Raw genomic sequence first — 19,762 nt, forward strand, 5'->3', positions numbered from 1 at the left:
TGTCTGGTTTGAGATATTTAACTTTTATCAAACCTTTTTAAACAATTGGCATGTGACATATTATGAAGTGAAAACTTACAAATTTAGAAGAATGATTGGTCAAGAATAATGAAAATTATATTAAATTTAGCTGTTATGGATATTATTACATTTTACATAGATTTACTAGCCATTGGACATTAATTCCTGCACAATGTATTGTGTAATTTGTCCAGTCCAGTCACTGTATTTAAATACTGTATTATTAACAAAATAAATGATGAAAACAAAAAATCAGCCATGTGATACTCTTTGAATTTGTTTTTATTCGTTTAACTTTCTTGAAAAAAATCAATTTTTAAAAAGGCGTAGGCCTACCTAGTGTATGGATATGATGGGGCCCCACAGACGGTACATTTTGTTTTAGATCTAGCCTACTGTAGGCCTTCCTGCTCTTTCCCAAGGAAGGCCCCTATATACAAGTGTCTTGGCTCGGTTCGTGATTTCCTACAAGATGAGATATTAGCGATGTTTTTGTTGGGTCTCACAATGGAAACCAAAGAATTAATTAAATTAAAGAGTCGCTATCCAATAAAGTTCGAACAATACCATGAAAGCCCCAGTGGTCTAATGGTTAGGACAACTGCATATCAAGCAGGCGGTGCGAGTTCGAGTCTCGGTTGGGGTGACTTTTTCTCATTCTCACAGATTTCCTCATCTTTATCGTTTCAAATTAATTAATTAAATTTCAGTATATCACCGGGCGGTTTAGAATTAATGTTCTGTGCCTGATTTGTTTATATATAGGCCTATGTTTACACTCACGATTTGTCAAGCTTTCACACCACGTGTCATCGCGACGACGGTGCCTGATGCATGATTGGGTCATATTTGGAAGTTGTTCTGATTGGTCGGTAGTTCTTATCATCCGGGGACGGCGGATGAATGCGAGAAAAGTATATTATATTTTGTTATCACTGAAGATGGCACTGGAGTATTGATGGCTGCCGATGAATTATCGACCTTTTGAACGCTAGAAATGTAATTCATAATCTGCTTTGTATTGTTAAGTACATCGCCCTCTATAAACGGATTGTATGGCTTTTATAGTGATACGACTATTACAATTCACAAAGTTGACAGTAGGCTATATACAAGATAACTTTATTGTCAAATAGTTCATCAACGAAAAATATGAAATTGGCTTTTCTCATGGCAACTTAATATAAAAATAACTAACTGTAACATATGTACAGATAAGGATAAATGCTATCAGGTGTTCCCAGGTGTTCGAAAATACAATTATTTGTGTTTGTCGTCATTATATTTAAATATACATTGTGGGACAAATGACAGTCGGTACCGTGCTGTTCGTAACCTTGATGGTACTCTTAGTCTACACCCAGTACGATTAAACACGAAGGATGTACGGAGTGGATGAGTATCATCAATATGAAGTATGTCTACAACACTTAACTCGAAAATAATAGGCATATGTAGACCACTGGATCACACATTAGAAGGAAAACCTCAAAAGGAATCTTATGTGACGATCATAGGGACCGTTCCCAAGCCCATTAAACAGACTATGTGCAAATCACTGAAACGTACCGATTGGGATTACATAACAGTTACCAAGCAAATAGCCTATAGATAAAATGAAAGGAAAGTCTAGAATGGGACACTGGTGCACAAATACAATATGAGAACAACAATGATTCTTGTACAGGCTTCAGTAAACACTACAAATGCTATGCAAGTCAGGAACTACGAAAACCAACACGTATTTATAGGTGGTATCAATAACATACGAGCCAAGAGAAGCCTACGTTTTTGACATGACAACAAAAAAGGGACCAACCAAAGTCATAGTATTCTTAGCGTGTTTGACGTCGATGGTCGTTGGTGGTAAGTTCCTTTCACCCGGGCCAAGCTTTGTTAGTCACGAAATGTCTATCTCAAATTATTTTAACTCTTTTCCATTACGTCAGTCTTACTATTAGTAGCATCACGTAAATGGGTTTTTTTTAAATATCCGTACAGACATTTTAGATAAGTGTAGATTTGAGAAAATCATTCTCATTCTCAATTTGCTGCTCCAATCAAGGAGATAATCTCCCTGTAATCTAAGATTCTTCTGAATTTACTCTCAGGGAGAGTAGCATTTTATGGGGTCCTTTTCCTACACACAACCTGTTCCAAACAGGGCCGTGCGAAGGAGGCAGAGGTACGTGGGCGTGTTAAATATTATGACACCTTAGCCCAGCCTTGCCTCTAGAGAGAACACCCCACCCAACCCCCACCCCCTTTACATGTATTATTTAGGAGAACCTAGCATGTTATGGAAACATTTTCAATCCTTCTTGCAGGTAATGTTGCATATGACTTACGCTTAGTGAACGGTAATTCAAAAAATGAGGGTCGTGTTGAAATACTCGTGGACGGCGATTGGGGGACGATATGTGATACAAACTGGTGGACAGAAGAGAGTGATGCGGTATGTGTAAAACTAGGCTTTGCACCTGGATCTCAAACGTATACAGACGCCCATTTTGAAAAAGGACAAGGTCCGATTTTTTTCTTCAGCGTCAATTGTATTACAGGCATGGCATTTGATGATTGCACGTTTGTTCCTACGTCGATTCAACCTTGTTCACATAATAATGAGGTTGGAGTAAGATGTAATACCGGTGAGGAAGATGTTGGTAAGTTCAAACACATTTTAAAACAAAGTTTCTTAAACATATTTACCAACGTCACTGATATATATAAATACACTTTATTTATTCACGAGACTGAGTACAGCATAACTCGTTCAATCAATTGATTGTTTTTACACAAAATATAAATATGAAAAAGAAAGAAAAGATTTGAAAAGAAAATGACAGCAGAATCCCTTCCATCGGACACCCCGTATTTATGGGAAACCATATCGGTGTTTCCTGCGTAAACGGGAACCCCTATCCAAGTGTATCTTTTATAGGGATCCTACTGTAGTACGGTACATAATAAATGGTTTTTGTTTTCATTTTTATCTAAAGCGTGGTTCCCACTAGCGACGCAACGCAACGCAAGTGAATTGACCAATCACAAGCGATGGCTTATTCGCTTGTGATTGCTCACTGTCTATAACTTCGTTTGTCATTGGTTAAAACGCTTGCGTTGGGTTTAGTTCTAGTGGGAACCAAGCTTTAAAATAATAAGTTATGATGTATGTCAAAATGATTTACCAACATCGCTGCCTTAAAATAATTATAGGCCTACGTATGTTAAAATTTGATTACTTAACTGAACTTTTATTTTTTTTATAGGGCCTACATATAAAGATAACACACGTGTTGGATTAACTAGTATTGGACTTGGAACGTTCGGTCTCCTGTCTGTCTTAATGTTGTTTTGTGGGATTAAAAGACACCATCGCTACCCGAATCGGACGCAAACAGTGCGACAAGAACCTCAATTTGCACAGACACCCAATTATGTGGACATGCCAACAATAATGACAGTCGATCCATGTCCAGCATATTCGGAAATTTCAGATACAGCACCACCGGAATCACCATCACAGTTTCACAATTTTCCTTATAATAGCGATATAATACCACCGCCTTTATCAACAGGCGAACAATCCCACTTAGATAGGACTAGTTACTTTGATAGACAACAACGCAGTGAAGAGGGTAGAAGACGCCGTGGCATGATAGATCCTCCACTATCGTCGGGTGATGATGCATGTGTTGGTGATCACATGTCGATTGAGGAGAGTGTACCATATACAGGAGAACCACCCCCTCCGTACACGGCACCTAATGTGATTGCACCACCATCAGATACATCAAGTGTACCGCCTACATACGAAGAATCATTGGATCACAGAGTTGTGTAGAATACGAGATTTAAAACATTTGTCTTTTCAAATTCGTGAGCCTTTGATCTTAGGTATCTTTTCTATTTTAAACGAAAAACGTATATATTTGGACATTGGAACACATGTATCTCGTCATCCATTTACATTATGTACAGTATAATAATTAAAAATGTATAAAATAAAACTTTAAATTGGCCATTTTGTAGTTTTAATACAGTTATTCGCTTTTGCCAAAAAAAACCCAATTTTTATGTCACATTAAAATGGCATATTAAGCTCTGTCTATATCAAACTTTATGTGACAACAAAATGTGATGTGCCCACATATGGATATGATGATATGTATGATATATCACTACCATATTTGGGCATATCACCACCATATTTGGGCACATCACACCTTTTTTGTAAAAATAATTTGATAGTGTAAACAGAGCTTTAGACTATAGTTTCAGAAGGAAAATATCTTTAAAGTTGATACTCATTATTGTAACATAAACCCGTTAGCGAGGACACATAATATTTATAAGATTGATGTAAACATCAACATGTATCGATTTAATTTATCTAATCACATTATATGGAGACCCTACAACCTATTGCATTAATATCACAATTGTAATTTACACCTAATAATTTCATATATTGGAAATTACATTAGTTCTTGAAATCAACTTAAAAACGTTGCTATGCAAGATATCTTCATTAATTACAATAATGACAAACTTGACACGTGATTACAATACAGCAGTGCATAATCAAAGACTCCATTACATAATTATTTCTAATTATAGGTTTCTGTTCATTTGATTAACGTCACATAACAAGTATCATTTATCATATAATTTTTTATCTTCAGTGAAAGGTAGAACACAGCCGATATGTATAATAGTACAGTACATTGTATTAAACTACTGTGGAGTAGCTTTGCGTTAGGGAGTTGAGAATTGGTCAGATGTTTTGCCCTACTCTGACGTAATTTGTACTTCATACTAAGTACATTTGAGAATACTTGAACGCCAGGCTAGTGATCTGGAGATCGTGGGTTCGAGTCCCACCCGAGAATTAATAATTCTTTTGCAAGTATTCTCAAATGTACTTAGTATGAAGTACAAATTACGTCAGAGTAGGGCAAAACATCTGACCAGTACAGTACATGGTATCATGTCACCCAAAACAAATAGCATGGCTTGCAGACACATTGACATCATCAGTCCTCTCATCACATCTACATCACAATATTTCTCCAGTATTATGCCAAATTCCGTAATACATTATCACAAGTGACTGTCGATAGTCAAATACAATCTATCTCGTGACGCTTTGTAATGGTAAACTATTGTGATCTGCTAAAATGTTTTGAATATAGCAATGATTTAAACCCCTATAAACACGTATGTTGTATTGTTAATCTTTCTTTTCTATACAGAAAAAAATAATAAAGAGCAATTATCACAATGCGGTCTAAAAATGGAAACGATCCAATACATCGATTATCATACAGTCTATTTCATAATCACAATATAGTCTCATTAACCTATAAATACTCCGTGTATAAACAATGTATAATCGTAACAAAGAGTATTAAAAAAAACAGTTGTAAATTAGTATTTTATAGTAAACTAAGTGACATAACCATGATGAGATGAACAGAAATATAATACTCCAATAGTATGTCATCGAAAGAAATGTTTACAATAGATTGTACTTCATTTCACATTTGGTGCATAGGCCTTGTGTTTTTTTATATAAGACCGATGGAAACCGTATCCTGTAATATATATTTGTTGCAATTAAATTTGAAGAATATTTTATACTCTGTTTATACATTGGTATTGAGTGGCCATTCTCTTCCAATAACAAACCTACACGTGTTGTGCGATGATTGGAGGAACCATGATATAAGTGCATGATGCGCTCTTGTCGAGTTTACTACCAAGTTCACATTAAGCCTATCTATTTTAAAAACATCACTGGGAATGACCATCCTTTTACAAAATGTAAGTATGCTTCATATTTATTTTAAAATATATTTTATTTGTTTTTAATGAACATTTTATTGCAAATAAATATTAAATATAACGGAAAGAGAAATCGATCAAAATAAGTAGGCATAACGTGTATGCGGTAAAGACAGTCCAATTAAAACCCAATTATTGAACATATTGGTATAGTAGGCATACCTTGGATACACAAGCATAGAAGGTGTTTTAATGCAATATGTCTATCTGTCTTAAATGTAAATCCAAAGGCAAATTACTGAAAATGACAATGGTGTGGGTATTATCACTGGCTAAATAGAGATACAAAATAAAATAAGCAACGAAAAAATGACATTGATGTGGATATCAGTGGCTGATTCTCAATAGAGATACAAAATAAAATAAGCAAAAAGCTAAATCAAAACGATAAAGTAAAAGAACCAGAAAAATTAGCTTCGGGTTTCATCAGTGAAAGTGTCTTTTATAATATATTTCAATAAATACGTTTTATTCTTGAGCGTTTAACGTTATTCAACTCATGAAGAAATAACTTATTTCTCCATGTAAAGACCTTTTCACTTTATTTCTTTACGGACGGACAGAGGGGAGGAATCTCCAACCACCTATCGACAATGCACAGTGAATGAGAGAATATTGTAGGGGAATACAGTAGTATTAACTGGTAAAGGCCAATTTACACGGACGAGCGGTAACTGTAAAGCGGAAAACCGCGTAGCTTGTCGCACAACGAATATGTATCTATCCTGAGCGGAAACCGCTCAGCGTTTTGTGTAATGGTCATAAGAAATAACATAAATTTCTAGAGCGCATCCGTAGTTCGTAAATTATTATGGGCTTCACATTTTAAAGTTTTCGATAAAATAAACAGAAGAGTAGATGATAACAAAAATTCGAACTGGCCTCAAAAGACATTTACTAGAACAAAAACCCCCAAAAAACTATTGATTGCGAATGAATGTAAACCGTTTATCATTAAATATGATACCACCCTCGTATAAACTAGCCTAATCCTTTCATTTATCATTTCGGTATTTTAATAATAAAGCCCAATAATGACAATAAATTGTTGTATCCATGCAACAACAGTCATGCAACGAGGTCTTTATTAATAGATTTAAAAACATATGTTAATTTCCATTGTTAAAAAAATATTCATGGGCACGATAGAAAAATGGGTAATCATACATAAAAAGATAAGAGAGAATTATGGTAAATAATGATAATGGAAAAGATTACAACAATAATCATGATATACACATGATAACAAAAATACAATGTTTATAACAAATATGCATAAATTACTATACAGTATTTATATTAAAAATTTATATGATGGAAATAAAAGTGGGATGATCTCACATAAGACAAAAAAATGGGTAATCATTATGAATATGCCGAGTATTCATAACCCGCGCAGTATACAGTAGGTCAACGGCTATTTTTGTAGGTGATTTGCAAGGGATATTTCTCGATATTTACCGGTTCACATAATTTCTTCGATTTCTAATTCTAATAGATATTTTTTATATCATTTTTAGTTTACCTTATATGGACGTATGTATAAAACAACATGAACCTGTTGATTGGAATCGTGTTGTCTGGTATCATGTTGTCCGTGTGTGTGTTCGGTAAGAACTATTTTCTCTGATAGCTTATTCTTCCTTATCCGTTATTACTTATCTTGCGTTGTCTTAACTTCCAACCAGCTGATCATTAAAACGTTTCAAGTATATGGCGTAAATGTGTTGCTTTGCTTTTATAAACATAATTTCGGATTTGTGAAGATGAACAACGGTTGGAAATGTCTGTCTTCGTCCCCTTTTCAATAATAGTGTCCGTTCTGTCTAAACGTAAATTATTTTTTTCTCAATAATATGTTTGTTACAAGGCCTATAATGTATCCAAAACTCAGACAGCGACCAATCGTCTCGTCGGAAGAAAATAAAATTGATTGTTTTACCGACGACCTAAAAAACTACACCCGACGCTATCTCAAGAGGACTAGTCTCGTAGGGATTCAACTCAGACAGCACGACAAGTTAAGACATTTTGTCGAGCCTCGTCGTACAATGCCGTCTGAGTTGGCCTTGAATCATCCCGACGAGACGAGTCGTCTTGAGATAGCGTCGGGCGTACTTTAGGTCGTCAAAAACAAAAACAACTTTTACCTCATCGGACCTCGTCGTCGTACGACGCTATATGAATAGGCATATGTTACTGCAAAAAAACTTCCAACCATTATCATCTTTGTCTCTCGCAGCGGCAACGGAGTCATGTACCGCGCCCGAAGCTCTTGGCGTTGAACAGGGAACTGCGGAGCTGACGGCTTCTAGTGAATACAATTACGAACGTAGAGCCGATCGTGGACGTCTTAATATGCAAAATGATGGTGGAGGAAGAGGAGGTTGGACTGCAGGTGCTCAAGACAATAACCAATGGATACAAGCTGATCTTCTAGAAATCAACAAAGTAACTGGAGTAATAACACAAGGAAGAAGTCATGCGTCTTTTTACGTGACGTCATACAAAGTTCTTTACAGGACTGATGTCAGTTTACCGTTGCAAAATATAGTGGATGAGTTTGGATCAGAAGAGGTAGTAAGTAGGCTAATTATTTAAGCAGATGGCGATATGAATTACCTGTATATATAATATATAAATTCTCACAGATTTCCTTATCTTTATCGTTTCAAATTTCTGTGTCTTATTTTATATGTTCTGCTTTTGAATGTTTTGTTTTGGCGTCCCTGACACAAGCTTTTGCTTTTTTGGTGACGCCACCTTCTTGGAAATAAATGTTGATTTTGATTGATTTGATTGAAATTAATTAATTAAATTTCAGTATATAACCGGGCGGTTTAGAATTAATGTTCTTTGCCTGTTGTGTTTATATATAAATATACATATATTATAAGTTATTTAGTAAAAGCATGGATATTCAAGTTTTCTGTAATTGTTAATAAAGTACTGGTAACGATATTTTAGGTTTTTCCAGGAAATTCGGATAGTAATACCCAGGTAACAAACACATTTTATCAGTCTGTCTTGGCTCGCTTCATCCGTATCAATCCAACGGGGTGGAGTGGCTATGTCAGTTTACGATTTGAAGTTATTGGATGTAAAGGTAATATTTTTTTATATTTTATTTACTACTAGGAAACTTTAGAAAATCAACTCTACGATAAGTTTGTTTTCAGTATCATTAGAACATCGTCGTGTAGCCTCTGTTGTCTAAAGCTCTGTCTACACATTTATGTTTAATGTGATGCGTCAATATATGGGAGACGATGATGTCATATCAATACCATATTTGGGCACATAACACTATTTTGTCAAACTAGTTTGATAGTGTAGACAAAGCTTTAGAATCATCTCTACACATTATTATTATTGTTGTGTTTGTAGTAGCAACAACAGCAAACCCGACAACGGCGACATCAACCACAGCAAACCCGACAACGGCGACATCAACCACAGCAAACCCGACAACGTCATCAACTACGGAGATCCTGTTTCTTTCTGCCGACGGTACTATTGTAAGTTTTAATTTCAATGCTTTTTTATAGCTCTAACAAACTCTAAATTGTTTTCTGAATACTGACTGATGTGTGCTGGAAGTTCTGGAACCAACCTCCGATGAACCCCTCTCTCTCTCTCCCTTTAATCTCGACTCAAACCCCACCAGTTATCTTTATTCATTTATTTTTGTTTTATCTGTCATTTCTTTGGATATGGTGTTTCTTAAGCGCATATGCTAAGGAACGATTCAATATTTGTTTTACAGTTTGTCAATTTTTAAATCTAAATTTCTTACAGCTACGTTTACCATTTTGTATGTTTCATATTTCTCTGTGTTTTAACGTATATATTTATATCAAAATATTTTTAAGGCATCCTATAATTTTCTATTTTTTCGCTGTTGGATGTAGTTGAAATAAAATAAAAAATAAAATAAAACGGTTTATAAGTGCATAAAATATTATCTCATATGATAAAAACATCTGGTTTTGGATATTCATTATTAATTATTTTCGAAAGACTAACCTGCTTGGCAATTTTACTGTCCTTCTCGGACAGCTTCTTCTTCAGAAGAAATGCAGGTTAGATTCGCTAATGTTTGTTTTTTTGTATTCATATTATCTCTTATAAACTAAAATATTTTGCTATATACTAAATGCAGTTAATGTTATTTCATATAAAGGCTGGGCAATCACTGAGTTCATGGATGGCGTCAAAAGAAGTTGATATTGTACATGCCCTGAGGAGTTCAGAAAGTGATGTTATATCTTTTGAGCACCAGTCAGTCTGTGAGTTTTATACTTAAAAAATAAATTTATATTTATCTATTCTTAGTAGTACACACTGGTTTCCTAATCTATCTATCTATCGATGACAGAAAATCAATTAATGTTGTTTTTATCAATATTTTTACCAGGGTAATAAAATGCAGTAATTGTCTCATCTTTTAACAGAAAAAGACTAAATTATGTTTTTCATGGTAATAAACAATTACCGTATAATAAAAAAATTATAATCGGAAAGTTGAATATGTTTGATACCTAAATTCCGTGAAATTAATTTCAGATTCAAAGGCCTCATGGATTGGCAATCCAAGCAGCGTCGTTCACCAGGAGATTAAAACTGCCAACGACGAATCAGTGTTTTTCAGCGTTAAAGTTTCGGCAAACAAAGGTAAAATACAATTTTGCATTTAGAAACAGGGACTCCTAGAGACTTGCCCCAAGTCTGTAGTTATTTCGAGTACACGTATGAAACGACATATGTGCCAATATTTTTTTTAAAAATTAATTCAAAACTCATCTGGAACCCAGACTAAGGGACTCCTATAAACAATATACAACAGAGGACGTATTATACAAACAATAGCAAGTAATACTTTGGAAAAAGTACTAATCAATCAAACAATCGTGTATTCTAACAACTATCCCACAGCCGAAAGCGTAAATTACCAAGGTTACCAGTACAACTGATTGAAATTAATGTGATACGGGATAAATTATAATTTGCATAATTTTAAATATACTGTACTCTTTTGATTAACCTGCTCGTCACTAACACCGTACCTAATTGGAATATAACATAACAAACGATTTCAATATTTTATGTTTTAATAGAAAACTATATAGTGGTACCGGTACTGGTTTCCGTCTATTTTGAACGTGACGTAGTGGCTAACGGACCAGATGTCTACGTAGATTATGATCACACGACGTAAGTAAAACGTTAATACTTTGATACAATCTAATTTGAACATGATTAGTGGCTAACGGACCAGACATCTACGTTATAACATTACATGAATTAGTAAAACGTTAATATTTTGATACAAACGTATTGTGAACGTAGTGGCACACAACGTAAAGTAAAGATGTTGGTATAAATACCAATGACAAAATAAAGTTTCTTCAACCATTTAAATGGTAAATCGTCTGTAATGATCTTTGACCATGTCACTCTGACTGTTACAATTCATAATGGATTCTTTAATTTTCTTCTCTTCTCTTTCAAAATTCCACTAACTTAGGGAGCTTTCAATTTGCGTGACCAGGAGCATCATGGGTAATTTAATCTGTACAAACAATCTATCTTTACCATTTCCTAATATGTATGATCATGGAGGAAAAATAATTATTCTTTCTTCCATGGTATAATCAATAAATTTAATTTTGCAGCAATGATTTACACGATGGAGATGATATGTTTATACTCATTAGTGGGTTAATATCGATAAGTATCTACGGAATAAACGACACCCTTATTGCCGGACAAGTGGAGTTAAGTTTGCCAATCAACCCATTTGATGTAAGCTAAACAAATCACTTCTTAGAAATAGTACAGAGGTTTACAATAAATATAACAATGACGCACATCATAAAATGTTCTTTTCAGAACTTAATATACGTGGTGTACCGCAAACTTTATATCAACAAAAATGAGAATCTTAACATTAATCCAGATGCATGATGATAAAATCAGTCGGAGTGACGTCAATAATACAACAATACCTTTCTCTTACAGGAATCATCAGAATATATAGAAAAGCATTCCCTGTGTGTATTTTACGATATAAAATCGAGGTAATTATATTTCGTCGTTGTAGCATAAAATTAGAAAACTGAATGCAATCTACAGACCGGGTACTCACCAACATTGTAGCCGAACAAGGTACTATATCTGGATTTGTCCAGTTTCCCTGGACAATTCCGTGATATTAAACCTCATGTGTTTCAAATGGAACGCATGTACGGTATCATGAAAATAACATTTTATTAAAAAATATATGTGGAAATAAAACACTGAACGCCGGGTGAATACGGGAGCCAAATCCTTTACATCATACTAATACGCCTAAATATTCGTGATTCCTTGAGAATATTATAAGTTCAGTTCGAAAAATTAACTTGTGTTCAACTTTCAGCAAATGGTCAACAAGAGGGTGTCAGATGCTCAACTACAATTCTACAACACAGGTTATCCACTGTTTCTGTTCTCATATGACAAGCTTTGCTGTTCTTATGCAGGTCTCGGATGATGAGGTATAATAGTACATATAGGCCTACTTTGTTTTAACAAAGGCAATCTAACAAAGTTGGACATTATGTAATAACAGGAACAACACATTTATACTGTATGTTTTTCTTACCTTTCAAGATGTCAGCAGAAGACGACGTCATAAATTCTTGGATTACAATAATTGGACTAAGCCTATCGGTTGCGACGTTGATAATATGTCTATTGGTATATGTTGTATTGAGGTATTTAATTCGTTTCAACAACCTTAGCATGGCTTCCATTAATTCACTACTGTACTCCATAGAATTGCTTTGCAAAAGCGTACATCATAGTCATCACAATAAAGGCGCGTGCTGATATGTCGTGGTCCACCTGTAATATTTCCAAAGTATGCTAGGCCAGTGTTCTTCGATATGTCTGAAAAGCTGCAACCACCATTTAAATGGTCTGGCCTGACGTTGTATCTAGCTTGACGGTGATTTGATTTGATACATCAAACTAACGGTTTACTGTCACTAGGAGGTCAGACAGTAGCGGCGGTTGTTTTAAAATGATATCGAACCATGCTCGCAAATTCCAAAGTAACTTGTTAAAAAAATTCGAAGCTCATGTAGGCCCTAACATTATGATCAGATATAGGTGTCAATTTGGACACTTTTAACAAATAAATGAAAGAGAAAGAGGCTTATGATTCACTTTCTCCTCTTCTTTTATTGGTAGATGTGACAAAATGTCTGTGCGTCACAAGATCCACGTCAATCTTATTGTGTGTATGCTTGGCGTTGACTTGCTTTTTCTGACTGCCATTAACAAAACAGAACAAAAGGTAATGGTTGAAAGAATGACCCATAAACCACTAGTACTGGTGAGATCAGTGACATTCAATGACAAAGATAGAGTAGTTGCCCGATACCGAAAGACTGACTGACAAACCGACGTAAATGCTTATTTTTTATTCTATTATAGTCGTGTAAGTTCGTTGCGATTCTTCTGCACTATCTCATCTTCTGTATGTTCATGTGGATGCTGGCGGAAGCATGTTTTCTCGTCATTAAAGTGATCAAGAACGCATCCAACAAATTGAAGCTGATGCATTACATGCTATTTTGTTACCTGACACCAGCATGTTTCATCGGCGTGTTTGCTGCAGTCAGATATGACTGTTATGTCACTGAAACAATGTAAGAGACAGCTCACTAAATTATTTTGAGAGGTGGAAGTAGAGAGATTGCTTGAGAGTGGAAGAGTGGGCCTATTGCTTTGAGAGACGGAACAGGTTGGATTTGGATTCGAGATGCTAGGTGGCCAAGATGGAAAGAAAACGATGGATGAAGTGCGTAAGAGTTGATAGATACCGATAAGGGAATGTGACAATGGTGGATGTTTTGATGGAGATATAACCGGAAGTTAGGAGGAGAGTTATAGTTCGATTAAATTGTTTAACATATTAAGTGTGACCATGCAGTTGGCTCAGGTAGACCATAAAAAAAACCACGAAAAACTAATATCAAGTTGAGGTTACGATCTTCATTGCATTTTTAGGTGCTGGCTGAGAAGTAGCTGCCGATTGGTTTTTGCAATTCCAGCACTTTTAATAGTTGGGGTAAGCTTTTATTTCAACAACAACATTAAATAAATAAAACTGTGTCAGTTTGTACAGAGAACCTACACCGTACACTGGAACACCATCGTCACAAACTCGCAAGTCACAATTCATAATTATATTACAATTATTACAGGTAAATATAGTAGTATTGGCAAAAATGGTTTACGTTATTTACAAAAGATCGGGACCAATGTTAAGAAAACCGCCGAAGATACAAAAGGAATATAAACAACTAAGGTAACGAAATTTGTTTAGTTCTGTCTTGTCTGTTAGGCCCTATGAACTGAATCGGAGACAACCAAGCATGCTACTGTATCAACGTATTTCGTTATACTCAAAATGAAAATTTAAAATAATACATGTGCCTGTTTTGTATTGGAAAGATCCATCGCAGACTTAAATGAGTTTAAAGTTACTGAAATGTATAACAAGAATAAAAAAATCATATACAACGAATGTAAGGCAATGTATCTTAATGTTACACTATAATTATCCTACAAACTGTACAAGAAAAATGAGAGAGATCTGTCAATCATAAATAAGTAAAATAATTAGATTTGAAAAAGCAATTTGGTAAAAGCTAATAACAGTTATACAATCTAGGATAGGCTGGGCATACTGCATATAATAATTAAAATAAAACCTCATTGTAATGTAAATTTTCTATAATCAATCTAATGTGCCAAGAAAGGACAATATCATTATTAACGGATGTAATTTGTTGAAATTAGAAATAATCAATACAAATTAAATGCATACAAAGTTCCATATCCGTAACAATCTGGCCAACAACAATGTGTCAATAATAAGATAATTGTGTATATCAATATATATGAATTATTCATTTCCTTCGTGGTATAACTACGTATTGTAATAGATGAAGTTGTGGTTATGCCACGACAGAGAAAAATAATAACTGGGTATTAAGGAAATTCGTGACCTGTTTAGGGAAATATAGGCCTATTGATAAAAATAATGAATATGGTAAGTTGAGCGGTACACCTCGTATTATTTAGATCTAAAAAGAGTAGCTTATTAGCTGTTTTAATGAATATGTACAGTTTGATATCTGTCAGTGACAGAGCCATAGTAGCCGATTCTCGGTACTGTTTCTAAATTTGACCAGGCAACTTTCGTGATACATTATCTTATGTGAAACATATGTAAATCATGTATCAATTCATAACCTAACTCTTAACTTAACCGTCCATGATACAGGCATCATATCTGAACGCATGGGATGCTGTATTACGGAATTTGTCTATGATACTGGACAAATATTGTCATATGCAGATACCACTGGTATAAATCAGTGATTTTGAGTATCTTTTATGAAACCACCTCAATGTGATCTATTACAATATTATGGTGACAATACTAGAGAAACATAGTAAAATATAAAGTACAGATACATGTTTCCACATATTTTAACACCCTGATATTGCCATTTTTAGAACCGCTGTCAGAGGAAGCTTCGTACTTCTCCCTATTCTTGGTGTGACGTGGGTATTGGGAGCTTTTGCCAACGCGAGCCTGTTTGTTGTCTACCTCTTTAATATTCTGAACTCTTTACAAGGTGTTTTTGTATTTGTTGTTTGCTGCCTGCTGGACAATGAGGTCAGTAACAAAAAAACAAAAACATATAGGCCTAATAAAAATACGAAATCACGAGATGTTCTGTTGGTTATTTTTAGTAAAACTATTGTTAATGATTGAGTTTTTACCGTTATATTACTGATTATTTTGTTTTTAGTTATCATTTATATTATAGATAAATATTATTTTACAGATCTGCGGAGCTGGGAAAAAATGGATGGCAAAACACTTTCGATTGAACAACAAGATCAAAGATCTATCGACCTCTCAGGCAAGTACAGAGTTATAGTCATTAATTACTACTGAGTATTATCAGATCAATTTCCTATCTGTGTAATGTTTTTACCTATTAGGGAGGTTTCGCAACCTTACGAATACGATAACGAAAACGGATACGTCATACATTTGTGAAACTTTTGAGCTGATCCCCATTTCATATTCGTAAAGCGTATTCGTGTTGACGAATATCACCAGTCATATTCGTAACTACAAAACGAGTATAGTTTTTGATCTATTTTGCACATTTTGCATTTGAATTAGGAATGATTCATGATTATAATATAATTATAGATTTATTGAAAGTAATTTACTAAAGTAATTTACTAAAATGCCAGATCAATTTTGATAAATAGCAGTTTTTAAAGTCCTCACTCGCTTTGATGTTACGCTAGGCCTAGGCAGCCAAGCACCAAGCAACACGTACCTGCGCTTCGCTCAAATTTACCGCAGTCATATTTTGGACGCGCCTCAATATTTCGTTGCCATGCGAAACAGATTTTTTTTATGGCTTACGAAAACGAATACGTGTGCGTGACGTATCCGTTTTCGTTATCGTATTCGTAAGATTGCGAAACCTCTCTATTATCTAAGTTAATTGATTTTTTTTTACAACAGGGGACTAAAAGTACTAACGCAATGACGACAGCAGGACATTCAACCGTTGCTCAAAGTCAACTTTAAAAAGTTAAATTCAAAACAAAATGGGAATACTCTCGACTCCATGTATTATAATTATTAGTATTTCAATCGGGGATCGTGTGTATAGACACCACAACTTGAATACACTCACCTAAAATTGCAAACTTTAATAATTGAACTGTGATATTTGCATTGTATGCATCAGTTTACGTATAATGTACGTAGATTAGTATCTATATGTATATATATATATATTGCAACGAGGCATTAAAATACCATTTTATTTAACTATTGTTAATCTTACTAGGAATATTTAAAAGGTAGGCCTAGTTAAGGTACAAATCTACTAAATCAAAAAGTTAGAATTTAAAAGCTAGAATTTTTAAATCAATCAACAATTGTTTGTATAATACGATATAAGCAAAATGTCGGACATTTAGACAAACTTTTCAGACATATAGTTGCAAGTTTGTCAAAACGCTAAATGTATATTAGTCTGAGGTTAAAATAATATCAACATTATAGAAATCTAAACTTCTTTCGTTTCGGTTTCTTCAGGTTTTTGTGCTTCATTTTCTACGAGTTCCTTTTCATTAATAGGCTTTGTCTGTTGTTCCTCTTCTTCTGATTTAATTCTGCGATGCGCATGCTCATTACGAGCTCTTCTTCTGTTGCGGATTATATGAATTCCGAAGATCACACAGACAATAACTAACAGAACAATGACTATTACGCCCACCAACATTTTGTTGTTACCAGAACCTAATAAAAGATATCAATTCACATTTAAAATGTTTAATTTTTTAGGTCTATAGAGAGTTTGTTGAACATTAAGTCTTTAAAACACTTACGGTGATTTTTTTACTGTATAGATTGCCTATAGGTTAAGCTGTAAAGTTCTAATTAGCAGCATATAGGCCTAAATTAAATGATTGGAGAATTTTTTTCTAATTGCCTATTGTTTCTTGAGTACGTCTTTCCGTTGTTAGACAATAGGATGTTTAAAACTTACCATCATCATCCTCGCCGGTATTACATTTTACTCCAACATCACGATGATGTGAACAAGGTTGAATCGACGTAGGCTCAAACTGGCAGTCATCAAAGTCCATACCTTTACTACAATTAACGCTGTAGAACAAAATCTGATCCGGTCCTTCACCGAAATAGGCTCCTTTATACGTGTGAGATCCATGTTCATAGCCTAGCTTTTTACATACGGCATCGCTCTCTGCTACCCACCAATGTGTATCACATATCGTGCCCCAACTACCGTCCACGAGTATTTCAACACGACCCTCATTTTTTGAATTACCGTTCACTAAGCGTAAGTCATATGCAACATTACCTGCAAGATGGATTGAAAATGTTGCCATAACAGGAAAGGTTCTCCTAAATAATACATGTAGACCTTTTGTTATTTTGTAATAATATATAGGGCCTACGTATTCTAAACACACTTGGTCACCTTCGTCGTGTGACGTTTGCCGAAATGTAGTAGATTAGGCCTACTATATATAGGCCTACTAGTCGTTTTCCCAAACGTACCGTCCGACCGTACACTTAACATCAAATCATTGCATTACTTTGTAACAGCGTATCCGGAGCGAAATACGCGGATATCTTTTGATTCCGATTACAAATTGCCGGGTAGGGTTCGTTTGCGGTGAGGTAGGGATACCGACAGACAACGCCGGCTGGCACTACCGTTACTACGTAGGCCTACCCTGGCATCAGCCTTCACTGAATCAGTAGCCAGAAGTATGGATATACGGTATGGTACCGTATCTAGGCATAGAAATGAACATTTCTCAGGCTATTTAATAACTAGCCGCGACCTACCGTACCTACCTTTTAGTAGTTGCCTAGGCATATTAAAAAAAATAGGTAGGAATATGTAGGCTTAGGCCTAGTACTTAGCACTAGGCGGACTGCTTGCATGTGAACTATGCCTAGAGTCTAGCCCTGGTCACTTTACTAGCTAGGCCTCTACTCTAGGTAGAACTAGGCTAGATAGACGTCGACAGCCCCAGCCGGCCACTTATATTTCTGTGCGCAGATTAAGATATGGGCCTACTTACGTTGCCTTGGTTTTGAGGCCTAGCTGAGCTGCGTCTACTACTGTAGGTAGTCCTAATTTTATGATAAAATGTTGTATTCCTAGATGTTATGTTCCTGCCGCGATAGTCTGCTGCATGTGCTGCTAACTAGACTGCTGCTCGCGCTGCTGTCTGTTGAATTTGCACACGTGACGACGACACGTGGTGTAGGCTACGACACGCGCCGCTCTTTTTTGAAAAGTTTTGAGTAATTAATTATATGCTACGCATGCGCATTTTTAGACGTTAGCTCGAGATGCATGCTGGGTAATAAGATACATAATGTCATATTCATAATTCATTCTCACGATCCATACGATCTCAGGACGGATTTGTTGGCTATACAATTATTGTTTAATGGGTGCACGTGATTTGTTATGCTACCTGTGTGCTAAATCATTTCTTTATAGTAAGTTTTAGTACAATTGGCTATCTATAGGCCTACAGCAGTTCATCATTTCCGTCTTGTTGACTTAACCCAAGTACTATTTGATTTGTTTGTAGGTCTATTTTTAGACTTTTTTAAATGGTGCATGAATAACCGAAACATTTAGCGGTAGCGAAACGTAACATTAGCGGTAGAGTAAAGTCGGAATTGTTATCGGTAATGTGAATAGACAAAGCGCTGTTACAAATGTATGGAATGTATTCTCGATAAAGTCTGGTTGGAAAAGAGAAAGGTGAAACATAAGTATTTAGAATAAAACATTTTAGTCTACCTTTGTTTTTTTACTAAAACAATTTTAAAAGCTACTTACTACCAACCGTCAAAAGAACTAATAGTATTACAATGTGATGTCTGGCACTACATTCTCCACTCTGTACGTATTTAGTCATCTCAGATGCCCCCTTGAACGATAGTACCGTAATTTATGTCGTCTGGTTCTGTACGGATCCTTACCGAGAGTGAATTTTATATGTTGCTTTTATTTCCGTGTTATACAAAAGAAATATTTAGTTCTTCGTTTTACGGTTGAAATGCGGTTCATTAATTGTGAGTCATCTATAATTTATAGTGAGTAGGATTAAGGGCATTGTTCTATTCATTGTTGGTATATTTGGTTCTGTCTATTTAGTGTTTTATTAATTCATTTTTAGATTACGTCGGTAAGTCGTTTTGTAGATTAATTTCAAGGTATCTTTACCTTTAAGTTGTTTT

The 19,762-nt window shown here is 35.0% G+C and overlaps 4 protein-coding genes across 4 annotated transcripts; 3 read left to right on the forward strand and 1 right to left on the reverse strand.

The window, feature by feature from the left end:
• The first annotated feature begins 1,642 nt into the window (after nucleotides 1-1,642).
• Nucleotides 1,643-4,046, forward strand: LOC144850195 (uncharacterized). The gene is made up of 3 exons (XM_078707428.1): nucleotides 1,643-1,887; nucleotides 2,349-2,684; nucleotides 3,291-4,046. The coding sequence occupies exons 1-3, from the start codon at nucleotides 1,818-1,820 to the stop codon at nucleotides 3,863-3,865; spliced, it is 981 nt and encodes a 326-aa protein (XP_078563554.1). The 5' UTR covers nucleotides 1,643-1,817; the 3' UTR covers nucleotides 3,866-4,046.
• A 3,353-nt stretch (nucleotides 4,047-7,399) lies between these two features.
• Nucleotides 7,400-8,475, forward strand: LOC144849605 (retinoschisin-like). The gene is made up of 2 exons (XM_078706570.1): nucleotides 7,400-7,478; nucleotides 8,111-8,475. Exons 1-2 carry the CDS (start codon nucleotides 7,421-7,423, stop codon nucleotides 8,467-8,469), a joined length of 417 nt encoding a protein of 138 aa, XP_078562696.1. The 5' UTR covers nucleotides 7,400-7,420; the 3' UTR covers nucleotides 8,470-8,475.
• Nucleotides 8,476-10,921: 2,446 nt separating this feature from the next.
• LOC144849614 (adhesion G protein-coupled receptor L4-like) lies at nucleotides 10,922-17,004 on the forward strand. Its single transcript, XM_078706581.1, has 12 exons — nucleotides 10,922-11,082; nucleotides 11,544-11,673; nucleotides 11,890-11,948; nucleotides 12,290-12,407; nucleotides 12,523-12,626; nucleotides 13,105-13,210; nucleotides 13,351-13,565; nucleotides 13,927-13,987; nucleotides 14,124-14,227; nucleotides 15,445-15,607; nucleotides 15,780-15,857; nucleotides 16,481-17,004. Exons 2-12 carry the CDS (start codon nucleotides 11,569-11,571, stop codon nucleotides 16,544-16,546), a joined length of 1,179 nt encoding a protein of 392 aa, XP_078562707.1. The 5' UTR covers nucleotides 10,922-11,082; nucleotides 11,544-11,568; the 3' UTR covers nucleotides 16,547-17,004.
• On the reverse strand, nucleotides 14,005-19,509 carry LOC144849615 (macrophage scavenger receptor types I and II-like). The gene is made up of 3 exons (XM_078706582.1): nucleotides 19,362-19,509; nucleotides 17,517-17,852; nucleotides 14,005-17,266 (listed from the first exon to the last, which is right to left on the reverse strand). Exons 1-3 carry the CDS (start codon nucleotides 19,438-19,440, stop codon nucleotides 17,034-17,036), a joined length of 648 nt encoding a protein of 215 aa, XP_078562708.1. The 5' UTR covers nucleotides 19,441-19,509; the 3' UTR covers nucleotides 14,005-17,033.
• Nucleotides 19,510-19,762: the final 253 nt, after the last annotated feature.

Source organism: Antedon bifida, chromosome 8 (assembly GCF_963402885.1).
Source record: "Antedon bifida chromosome 8, ecAntBifi1.1, whole genome shotgun sequence".
NCBI classification, from domain to species: Eukaryota; Metazoa; Echinodermata; class Crinoidea; order Comatulida; family Antedonidae; genus Antedon; species Antedon bifida.